Raw genomic sequence first — 11,520 nt, 5'->3', positions numbered from 1 at the left:
ATACTGTGAAAACACTGTCACAACAATGTGAAAACACTGTCACAATGCTCAGTACACAATGCTGACAACACATTGCTGTAAGACTGTCCAGCTATTGTCAAGGATCGCTTAACTTTGCAGTGACCTCTGCACCTCCCTCCTTCTCTCTGTCTCCAGGCCTGCAGTCACTTCAATGACTCGGGGGCCTGTGTGCCCCTCTGCCCGCAGCCTCTCATCTACAACAAGCAGAGATTCCAGCTGGAGCCCAACCCCAACGCCAAGTACCAGTACGGCTCAATCTGCGTCAGCCAGTGCCCCCGTGAGTGTGCCCCCTGCTCCCTGGCAATGCAACCCCTGCCCCTCCACTACCTCTGTCCAGATCCTTTTGTTCTTTGCTTGTATCTTCTACTGCACATATTTCAAAGACAAGGCTGTAGATGAAAAGTCCCTGCACTTTATTGATTTGTCTTTGTATGAATATGGATATTATTATAGATTGAAATACTGTCATTAACTTTGAAAGTAGTTCAATTTACACTGTGCATTCCCTTATAAAGGTTTCCCACAGTAAAAGCATAGCAAAGTAAAGAGGTGTGTTAAAGCATATTAAAAACAGATGACAAAACACGGTAAACTATGGTAAATGCATACTATACCCATGGGAAAAGCATGGCAAAATTATCATGCAAATTTCCCTGGGTAAACTTTTATACAAATCTGTTACTTTAGCAGAAATATCTGTCCTGCAAACATGAGTAAAAAGACTTCACATGCATGAGTGGAACTCACCCTCTCCTGGTGTCTTTCCCCGTCCCGCTCTCTCCGTCTCTCCAGTGAACTTCGTGGTGGACGGCAGCTCCTGCGTCCGCGCCTGCCCCCCAGACAAGATGGAGGTTGAGAAGAAGGGAGTGAAGCAGTGTGAGCCGTGCGACGGGCCCTGCCCCAAAGGTACGAGAGCTGAACTCAGACACATTACTGAAATAACCAGGCCTCTGATCAATCAGACCGCATCGGGTTTAATAAAATATTGCACTCTGCCCCTCTCTGCTCCTCTCCGCCCCAGCCTGCAAGGGAACAGGTTCCAAAAAGAGGCAGACAGTGGACTCCAGCAACATCAACAGCTTCATTAACTGCACTAAGATCCAGGGCAACCTGCACTTCCTGATCACTGGCATCGACGGGTAAGAGCCTGCGAGGGGAGCGTGGAGGAACACAATAGATTGAAGTGCCTATATTTAGAAAGCATGAGTAGGGTGATTCAGAAGATGCCTTTTTCATCCTTTCAATTGCTTGGTTTTCTCCTCCCATTCCATGCCAGTGCAATTGGTCTCCTAAGAGTGCCAACCAGGATTGCATCAACCACCTTAAAACGCACAAATAAGTGGTTGATGCCATCCAGTGCTGTGGCCAGGGCTATAAATCAAAGCAGATCTGAGCTTGCTTGGAGTTTAATGAGTAAAGTGAATGCGATTCTCTGCCTCTGTAGGGACCCCTGGCGCAACATCTCTGCTCTGGATCCTGAGAAGCTGAAGATCTTCGGGACCGTGCGGGAGATCACAGGTGCTGTGTCGCTCTGCGGAGCGCCTTCCAGAGGGGTTGATAGGGGATTTCACGGCAGGGTTCCGCTTGGCCAGTCTGACCGGCAGTGCTTTCTGCATTCCAGGTTTTCTCAACATCCAGTCGTGGCCCAAACAGTTCAACGACTTAAGCATCTTCTCCAATCTCACCACCATCCGCGGCCGCACGCTCGACAAGTAAGCCTCTCTCTTTCTCTGACTCTCGCTCGTTTCGCTGTCTCTGTCAGTTCTGTTGGAGTCCTCCAGGCTTTGTCCTTGGATGAGTCATTTGAAACGGGTCTTGTGTCATTTCACATACTGATAACTATTATAAAATTCATAAACCTTATTGCTAAGTTAGTAAAGAAACCCCAGATTAAATTGCCAGGTGTATTGTTTCCCCACAACAGCCCTTTATATATAGGGCACTATATAAGTACAGTATAGCTACATTCCAGCTGCATTGATCAATTCCAACTGGCATTCAATGTCTTTTTTTCCTTTACCAGGAGACAGTTCACATGATGAAAAGACATCCACATTAACCCCAACGTAAACTCCATTCATGACCTTCAGAAATAATCTGTACACATGAACGCCAGTTTACCATAGTAATAAATAAAGCTGCATGCACAAGCTTGTACTATATTTGTCTATAGCAGTTCTATCCTTCTTGTTCTCTACAAGATTCAACTTGTAGGTCATTTTCCCTTTGAGTCATCTCATCCTGTTGACTTTAAAGCACCTCCGTGGTCTCAATAGAGCTCTCAGAATCATGTCTAACCTCTAAGACTTTAAAATACCAACAGACTCCAAGCTAAGTCACTCTAGTAATAAGATTTTTTAATGAACTCAGAAGTTTACTGGCAGCACATTTTAGAACAGACAAAAGTAATAATGTACCAGCTTCAATGTGTGATTAAACTCAGAGTAGACCCTTATTTGACCTCGATACGGGTCTGCTACTAAAACCTTTAGCTTTCAAACTCTGTATGTGTCTCTCGGCAGCGATTTCTCCTTGCTGGTGATGAAGCTGCCCAATGTGACCTCTCTGGGGCTGAGCTCCCTGAGGGAGATCAGCTCAGGCAATGTGTACATCAGTGACAACCCCCAGCTCTGCTTCCACCACACCATCAACTGGAGCTTCCTCACCAAGTCCAAGGAGCGACAGAAAACCAAAATCAAGAACAACCGGCCAGCAGGGAGCTGCAGTGAGTCCCCTTTAACTCCATACCACACTCCCATCACTCTGTATCACTCCCACCACACTGTATCACTCCCATCACACTCTGTATCACTCTCATCACATTCTGTATCACTCCCATCACACTCGGTATCACTCCCATCACTCTGTATCACTCCCATCACACTACCATCACACTGTATCACTCCCATCACACTGTATCACTCTCACCACACTCTGTATCACTCCCATCACTCTGTATCACTCCCATCACTCTGTATCACACTGTATCACTCCCATCACTCTGTATCACTCCCATCACTCTGTATCACTCCCATCAGTCTGTATCACTCCTATCACTCTGTATCACTCCCATCACTCTGTATCACTCCTATCACACTGTGTCACTCCCATCACTCTGTATCACTCCCATCACTCTGTATCACTCCCATCACTCTCCCTGTCACTCGCTGAGTGGCTTTCTGATTATTTGCATTGTAATTGTGTAAAGATAAAATGTGTGATTGACCACAAAAGAGTGCATCACTATAACAACAGAAAAGCTTCAATGCGTAATTCATAACAATTGATTTAGAAGACTGGCACAACCATACACAGAAAAAGAAGGGTTAAAGGCAGGAGATGAAACAGTGCATTGTTAGTTTTGTTTCTCCTAGTAATGAACCCATGAAGCATTGCCAGTCTGAGAAATGTGTTCCAATATTTAAAAACTATTTAAGGTTCTTTAGTATAATTGATGAATAGCGTGACATAGTGTTTCATTGCTGTTTAGTAAAGGTCTTGTTTTTGTAGCACACTTCAGTTCACAGAGCGGTTCTGAGTGAAATCGAGGAGTTGTGTGTAGGTGGACTGCATGGGGCCTGGAGAGTAATGTGTGTCTCTGGTTTAGCTTGTGGCGTGCTTTCAGTGAATCTAACCCTTGTGTCTGTGTGTCTGTGTGTCTCTCTGTGTCTCTGTCTCTATGTGTCTGTGTCTCTGTCGCTCTGTGTCTGTCTCTCCCCTGTGTCTATGTGTCTGTCTCTCTGTGTCTCTGTGTCTGTCTCTCTGTGTCTCTGTGTCTCCATCTCTCTGTGCCTCTGCCTCTATGTGTCTGTCTCTCTGTCTCTCTCCTCTGTCTCTCCTCTGTGTCTCTGTGTCTCCAGTGTCAGAGGGTCATCTCTGTGACCCGCTGTGCTCCAGCAATGGCTGCTGGGGTCCAGGTCCGGATCAGTGCCTGTCCTGCCGTAACTACAGCCGAGAGGGGACCTGTGTGCCAGACTGCCACTTCAATGAGGGGTGAGTCAGCCTGCCTGCCTGCCTCTCTCACCTCCTCTCCCTCGCCCTGTCTCTCCCCCTCTAAGTTTCTTACTCTCACCCTCTCTCACACGCTCTCTCTCTCTCTCTCTCTCTCTGTTTCGCAGTGAGTTTCGGGAATTTACCACACCCTCGAACGAGTGTTACCCATGTCACCCGGAGTGTCTGAAGATTGAAGGAGAGCCCAGCTGCAGAGGGCCGGTAAAATCCTTCACCTTCACTCTGTCACACTCCACACAGTGCATCACACTCCACACAGTGCATCACACTCCACACAGTCCATCACACTCCACACAGTGCATCACACTCCACACAGTGCATCACACTCCACACAGTGCATCACACTCCTCACAGTGCATCACACTCCACACAGTGCATCACACTCCACACAGTGCATCACACTCCTCACAGTGCATCACACTCCACACAGTGCATCACACTCCACACAGTGCATCACACTCCACACAGTGCATCACACTCCACACAGTCCATCACACTCCACACAGTCCATCACACTCCACACAGTGCATCACACTCCACTCCATCACAGTGCATCACAGTGCATCACAGCGCATCACACTCCACACAGTGCATCACACTCCACACAGTGCATCACACTCCTCACAGTGCATCACACTCCTCACAGTGCATCACACTCCACTCCACTCCATACACTCCAAGCTGTTCTTCACCCTCTCTCCCCCTCTCTCTCTGCAGGGTCCGGATGCCTGTGTTTACTGCGCTCACTTCCAGGACGGCCCTCACTGTGTGGAGTCCTGCCCAGAGGGCATCATGGGACAGCAGGGCCGTATCTTCAAATACCCCAACTCCGAGCACCGCTGTGAGCCCTGCCACACAAACTGCACCCAGGGGTGAGTCCCAGACACTGAGCGGAGCCCAGTCCCTGAGCTTGGTACTTTTTTGCAAACTCTTGGATGTCCATTGAGTTCATAGCAAGTCTTTACCAGTATGCATGCTATTCGTTTTGCACGTTTGGGTGTTGTTTGGATTACAGGACCCTCTTCTCTGTGTCAGCCCTGCTGTTTTGTGTTTGCAGGTGCACTGGCCCGAAGGAGAGTGACTGCTTTGGAAACCCCAGCGCTGTGTCCAGGTGAGAACACCTGTAACGAGAACATTTCTATACGCAGTATCCAGAGGACTTCCCTAAACATTGCAATGTTCAAGGCCCTTTGATTTTGTTTTCCATTGGATATTGCCTCTGGGATGATGAACAGGGGAGCAGTGGTGCGTGTCTGTGTGAGCCCCACAGTGTGCTGTGTGATTGAGCCATGTGTCCCGCTGTCTCTCTCCCCCAGTCTCCCCACCACAGGGATCGTGCTTGGAGTACTCTCTGGGCTCATCGTCTTGTCCTCTGTGTTCGTGCTGACCGTGCTGTACCGCCGTGGGCTGGCCATCCGCAGGAAGAGAGCCATGAGGAGGTACCTGGAGAGCGGAGAGGTGAGTGCCACTGCACAGCGTTAGAGACATTCCTCAAAGAGCAACGGAAATATCCGCTACCTGAACTACTGTTCTTCTGGTTTACTTTCTGTTTCAATCACTTTTTAAAGCACCCCTGTGGTCTCTATCGAACCTCTCTCTAAGTACAGCAGGTACACCATTGTGTAACCAGTAACCTGTCCCCCTGCAACAAATGTGGTTTTCCAAACATGCACATGGTGTTGCAGGGGGACAAACTGAGTGGATTTAAGAATGCTTAGTCTATGTTGAATTTCCTACTGATGTGTTTCTTCATCCACTATTGAGTGTTGCAGGGGGGGCAGATTAATGGTTACACACTAGTGTTGCAGTCGTACAGAGAGGGCTGTAGAGGTTACAGGGTGGACTTTAAAATACCAACAGATTCCAAGCTAAGTCACTCTAGTAATTTTTTTAATAACTCAGAAGTTTACTGGCAGCACATTTAAAAACAGACGAAACTAATACTGTACCAGCTTCAATGTCTGAATGCTTGATTCACTTTGTGCTACTAAGACCTTTAACCAAGCAGCCCAGTGACAGCTCCGTCGGTCGCCTCGGTAACGCTGGTTTGCTTCCTGCAGTGTCTGGAGCCCCTTGACCCCGGGGAGAAGGGTTCAAAGGCCCACGCCAGGATTCTGAAGGTGGCAGAGTTACGAAAGATGAAGGTCCTGGGTTCTGGAGTCTTCGGCACCGTGCACAAGGTTCGAGGCTGTTTGCTTCGGTTCTGTTGTGTTCCATTGGGTTTTCACAGGAGCCAGTGCAGAGCAGTGTCTAGCTCTTCTGCGGGTTTAAGTGATCTTGTCTTTCTCTCCACAGGGAGTGTGGATTCCCGAAGGAGACTCGGTGAAGATTCCTGTCGCCATTAAGACTATCCAGGACCGGAGCGGCCGGCAGACCTTCCACGAGGTCACTGAGGTGAGCCTCAGAAATCAGAGTCCCTCTTATCCTGTGTACCGGGGTCATCCAGTGCATTGAGCACTGCAGCACAATGCTAAATAAAAAAATCATAGAGTGACTCAGTTAGGCTTATGGACTATGAATCGCTGGCATCTAGCAAAACTAAAACTTATGGGACTGGTCACGAGCATTGTCACACTGTCTTCTGCTGTTTAATAATGGGATAATGGCATACTCCACTGCAGTGCATTCTGGTACTTGTAGTCCTGTATCTCAAGACCCCCCTGTTTAGACTGCACCTCTAGATCTCTTGATCCACCCCTCCTACTATACACTGGACTCACCTGACCTCAGCACCATGTTACTGGATCCTCAGCTGAGGGACTATCCTTACACTATTGCACTATTATTATGTCATTGTATATATAACCTAATCCTAACTTGCTGCATCCTAGTTCATATTGTATTTCAGTAGTATTATCTGCACTTACTGTAAACTATACTGTATTATATATTAAGCTTGCATTGTCACCCTGTACTGCCCTGTAACACCTGTAAGTTGTGTTGGATAAAGGCGTTGGCCAAATAAATAGTAACAATTTCTTCAAGATACAGGTAAAAGGTGAACGCTTTGGGGCGTGAGTCTTAACCTCTCTGCTCTGCCCCGGAGCTCCCTCTGCTGTTCAGAGATGGTATAGTCACCCCCTCTCTCCCTCTCTCTCTCTCTCTCTGTACAGCACATGCTGGCTATGGGCAGTCTGGACCACACCTACTTGGTGCGGTTACTGGGGGTCTGTCCTGGAGCCTGCCTGCAGCTTGTCACTCAGCTCAGCACGCAGGGGTCCTTGCTGGAACACATCAGGCAGAAGCAGGACAGCTTGAGCCCCCAGCGCCTGCTGAACTGGTGTGTCCAGATCGCCAAGGTGAGACTCGCTTCTCACTCACACTGAAAAGCACCGGGGTGCTGGAATAGATTTGCACACTGCTGTGTGTTACCCGACAGTCCTGTTAAACAGCCTCGCTCACATTGCAGGGAATGTATTACCTGGAGGAGCACAAGATGGTCCATCGGAATTTAGCCGCTCGGAATGTGCTGCTCAAATCGGACAACATCGTCCAAATCTCGGATTTCGGGATCGCAGACCTGCTGTATCCCGACGACAAGAAATATGTCTACAACGACGTCAAGGTCGGTCTCTCGCTCCATCACTGTGCTTGATCCAAACCCTGGCTAACCCTCCAAACTTCACCCTAACTCTCCCTTATAAAACTTTACCATGCTATTTGTGCACAAGTTTTCCCAAGCAGCTGGCCATGTTTATTAATATGCTTTACCATAACTTGCTAAAATTACAATGCTTTCACTTTGCTGTGCTTTTACTATGGGAAGCTGTTATAATGGGTGTGCTGCTCACTGTGTCCCTCTCTCGTTAGCAGACCCCTATTAAATGGATGGCCCTGGAGAGCATCCACTTCCGCAGATACACTCACCAGAGCGACGTGTGGAGCTACGGTCAGTCAGCCTGATATACTGACAAAAATTGAAAACTGTGACATTTCAAAACATGAAATACTGTACTCCTTTTTTATTCTTATTTATTTCTTTAAAGTTTGTATGATAAGTGTTACTGCATGTGGAGCTCATCTGAGCTGTGTTGCTGGCGCCCCCTGCAGGTGTGACAGTGTGGGAGATGATGACGTTTGGGAATGAGCCCTACGCTGGGATCCGCCCACAGGAAGTGCCGGACCTGCTGGAGAAGGGGGAGCGCCTGTCCCAGCCTCACATCTGCACCATCGACGTCTACATGGTCATGGTGAAGTGTGAGTGTCACTTCCAGACTGCACAGAGGAAGGACGAATGCACTCCCAGCTGAGCAGAATAATAAGCTATTCCTTTCAGAGCTTTTGGTGACATATAAACCTCGAGAGTGATAGCTTGAGTAATTGATAGCTTGACTGATTGATCAATTACTACGTTTACACAGGAAATCAATCCTTTTGTAAGTCCTGGTTTTGAATCCGGAATCCATGCTTTGAACCTGTGTGCATCTGAATGGGATGAAATCCAAACCCAGCTCAAAAAAGTTTTGCAGAAAAGTCCCAGCTCAAAACTGGGTTACATACAGAATAGATCTGATTCAATCACGGTTTTTTATTAAATTTTTAGAAAAGTTGGTTTTTAGAGCCTACGCGCACATTTAATAATACAAAATAAATAAATAAACACCAACTAACTAGCTCGCAGGACGGCTAAGCCGTTTCTCTGACAATTAACACAAAAACACACCTTTTAAACACGAATATGAAACAGTACACACAGTTCCTGTTTGCTTACTTTTGCGACGCACAGTTGGGCGCTTGCCCTGAATGAACTGACTCTGGGGTTTATATGCCCCAGAGAAACAGGTCTAGACAGTTGGCACCAATTCGCAATTATTACCAACTGCCAAAACAATTAACACATGTTTGCATGTCTAATTTGGCAGGGAGTATTTTAACCTTGTCCCTGCCAACCAAGGACCAGGTCATTGAAGATTTTAAATATGTATATGCCGCTTCATTTTCCTCGTCTCTCATTGGCAGGTTGGATGATTGACGAGAATGTCAGACCCACCTTCAAAGAGCTGGCCAATGAATTCACTCGGATGGCCAGAGACCCGCCCCGCTATCTTGTCATCAGTGTGAGTGAGAGGGAGGGGGAGGAGAGGGTTCAGAAGGGATTGGAGCGCAGGCACTTCTTTCAGGGTTATAAATGTGTGGAATACTTAGGGTACAGTGTGACAATATTTTAACAGAAAAAACTCAATGGTATTATTATTATTATTATTATTATTATTTAAAGGAATGATGCTCAGGAAATATTGTTATGCCATAAATCTGGTATTCATTCAGACCTGGGGAGGATCTTATAACAACAGGGAACAAAACTATAATCTCTTTCGTATTTACTTCATAGCAATATCAATCCAGCATTGAATTGCATTACTGCCAACTGTGAAAAGGTCTATTAACCAGATTCTAGTCACTGTAAAGGGGGAGATTCCACTATTGTGATGTCACTGTAACCCCGCCCCCTTCTCTCAGCGGAACAATGGCTACACGGAACTCCCGTTTGAAGAGACCTCCCAGAAGGGGGTGGAGCTAGATGGCCTGGAGGTGGAGCTGGAGGAGGAGGAGGAGGCGGGGCTTGACGGTACCATGAACCCCTCCTCCCTCTACCTCACTCCCATGCGCTTCCCATCCCGCCATCGGATAGATTCTGCAAAGGTGAGCAGTGCCCGGGGGGGGGGGGGGGGGGCAGCTTAACCCATGAGCATAACTTAAAGAGGATGTCCCTTATGAAAAAAAAAAAGCACACCAATATCTTATTGAAATTCCCACTTATTTTGTTTAATTCTGTCGTGTACGATCAAGCTTTACCGTTTCAATGCTCTTTTGTTATGTATTGCATCAACCTTATTTTTAGGGGTGATCACAGCGCCCTCTAGTGGTTTTTAATTTAAACAACAGCTGTAAAATGAATGAAATGTTGGTAAAAATGGTGGGGCTAAACAAAGGGGGAGGGGTCAATTTCACCCAAAACTAGATTTATTTTACAGCCGTTGTTTCAATTGAAAACCACTAGAAGGTGCTGTGGCACACTAAATACAGCCGCTATTATTTTTAGGGATAATCCCAGGATAAATTTGGATTGGAGGCTGATGCAATCCAGGGTGCAAAATGCTCCAAAAAATCTAGCTGTGGCTTATTCACATCAACCCCTACACCTCACACACTGTATCACTGAGCTTGATCACATCAACCCCTTCACCTCACACACTGTATCATTGAGCCTCAATTATGAGCACATCCTGAATTCATGTAACGCGGTGAAGAACCAAGACAATAAAGGTACACATACAGGTCAGAACAAGCATTTTAAACCACTGGAGGCAGCCCTTTGAGAATGTGGTGTGGAAGCTCCTCTTGTCAGTGTTGTGATTGAAGCGTGTGTCTCCCCAGAGCATGGGCGGTCCTGCAGGGTACATCCCCATGACTCCCGGGACAGCAGGAGAGCCCTCCAGACAGGTAGGAACCGAGACCCGTCTGCCTGTCTGTCTGTCTGTCTGTCTGTCCCTCTGTCTGTCTGTATGTCCCTCTGTCTGTCTGTCTGTCTGTCTGTCTGTCTGTCTGTCTGTCTGTGTCTGCCTGTCTGTCTGTCTGTCCCTCTGTCTGTCTGTCTGCCTGCCTGCCTGCCTGTCTGTCTGTCTGTGTCTGTGTCTCTGTCTGTCTGTCTGTCTCCCTGCCTCTCTCTCTCTGTGTCTGTCTCTGGTCACTAGGAGTGCAGTAGAATCACAAACCCCATGACTGGGGCTCTTTTGTTTTCCATTAAGACCTCTTTTATTAAGAAATATCTTGGTATCCCTGAATATATAATGAACTCTTTAAAAACAGGACAACGATTTTAATAAGAGACCTCACCCCATTTACTAGCAATACCACCAATACATGCAGATAGGCTGGGTGGGATATTTGGAGGTCTGCAATGGTGATTGCCAAGAATGAATGGCGCACCAGTCTTGATTGTCTATATTTAGTAAGCTAGCAGGGTCAAACAGCTCATAAATGGCCCATCCCAAAGCATCACAAGCATGCATGAGTCCCACAACCCACACATTGTAACTGCTCCCAGAATGCATCAGATCACTCCAGTTTTAGGCACATTTTACAAAACGTTCTTCAATAAACCCTCCCTCACAGTGTTTCACTCAAGAAAAAAAAACTCCAGTTCAGCCACTGGTTCCAGTGCATGTTGGATTCCCTTGTGTTCGCTCAGTCACGTGTTTCTCCTCCCAGGTGGTGTGGCCCTCGAGAGGCCGCTTGGACTCGACCCGAACGCTCTCGGAATCCTCGGAGGGGCGTGGCACGGCGTCGGAGCTGGAGATGAACGAGGACGGCTCATTGGCTGGGAGCCTGCGCAGGGGGCGGCGCCGGGAGGACAGCGCCTATCACTCGCAGCGCATCAGTCTAATCAATCCCTCGGAAACAGGGGACCTGGAGGAGGAGGAGGACCACAATGGATACGTCATGCCGGGGACCTCGAGCACCCCCGAGAAAGGTACTGAAGGCATT

The 11,520-nt window shown here is 47.5% G+C and overlaps 1 protein-coding gene across 2 annotated transcripts in view; it reads left to right on the top strand.

Moving 5' to 3' along the window:
- The window catches only part of LOC117967077 (receptor tyrosine-protein kinase erbB-3-like), a 42,533-nt gene that overhangs the window by 26,051 nt on the left and 4,962 nt on the right, over nucleotides 1-11,520 (top strand). Inside the window, exons 7-27 of one of the 2 annotated variants that reach the window (XM_059013271.1) lie at nucleotides 157-298; nucleotides 814-927; nucleotides 1,043-1,160; nucleotides 1,466-1,539; nucleotides 1,643-1,733; nucleotides 2,544-2,746; nucleotides 3,882-4,014; nucleotides 4,140-4,233; nucleotides 4,750-4,904; nucleotides 5,090-5,143; nucleotides 5,349-5,490; nucleotides 6,093-6,212; nucleotides 6,328-6,426; nucleotides 7,146-7,331; nucleotides 7,442-7,597; nucleotides 7,846-7,921; nucleotides 8,083-8,229; nucleotides 8,992-9,089; nucleotides 9,493-9,675; nucleotides 10,411-10,476; nucleotides 11,245-11,506. In XM_059013271.1, coding sequence (XP_058869254.1) covers nucleotides 157-298; nucleotides 814-927; nucleotides 1,043-1,160; nucleotides 1,466-1,539; nucleotides 1,643-1,733; nucleotides 2,544-2,746; nucleotides 3,882-4,014; nucleotides 4,140-4,233; nucleotides 4,750-4,904; nucleotides 5,090-5,143; nucleotides 5,349-5,490; nucleotides 6,093-6,212; nucleotides 6,328-6,426; nucleotides 7,146-7,331; nucleotides 7,442-7,597; nucleotides 7,846-7,921; nucleotides 8,083-8,229; nucleotides 8,992-9,089; nucleotides 9,493-9,675; nucleotides 10,411-10,476; nucleotides 11,245-11,506 — 2,713 coding nt within the window. Of the gene's footprint in view, nucleotides 1-156; nucleotides 299-813; nucleotides 928-1,042; nucleotides 1,161-1,465; nucleotides 1,540-1,642; nucleotides 1,734-2,543; nucleotides 2,747-3,881; nucleotides 4,015-4,139; nucleotides 4,234-4,749; nucleotides 4,905-5,089; nucleotides 5,144-5,348; nucleotides 5,491-6,092; nucleotides 6,213-6,327; nucleotides 6,427-7,145; nucleotides 7,332-7,441; nucleotides 7,598-7,842; nucleotides 7,922-8,082; nucleotides 8,230-8,991; nucleotides 9,090-9,492; nucleotides 9,676-10,410; nucleotides 10,477-11,244; nucleotides 11,507-11,520 lie in introns of both variants that reach the window. The other variant, XM_059013270.1, reaches the window with a different exon arrangement.

The sequence above is a fragment of the Acipenser ruthenus genome, chromosome 45 (genome assembly GCF_902713425.1).
Source record: "Acipenser ruthenus chromosome 45, fAciRut3.2 maternal haplotype, whole genome shotgun sequence".
NCBI classification, from domain to species: domain Eukaryota; kingdom Metazoa; phylum Chordata; class Actinopteri; order Acipenseriformes; family Acipenseridae; genus Acipenser; species Acipenser ruthenus.
Note: the sequence above shows the minus strand (reverse complement) of the source record. Positions and strands in the feature narration are given on the sequence as shown.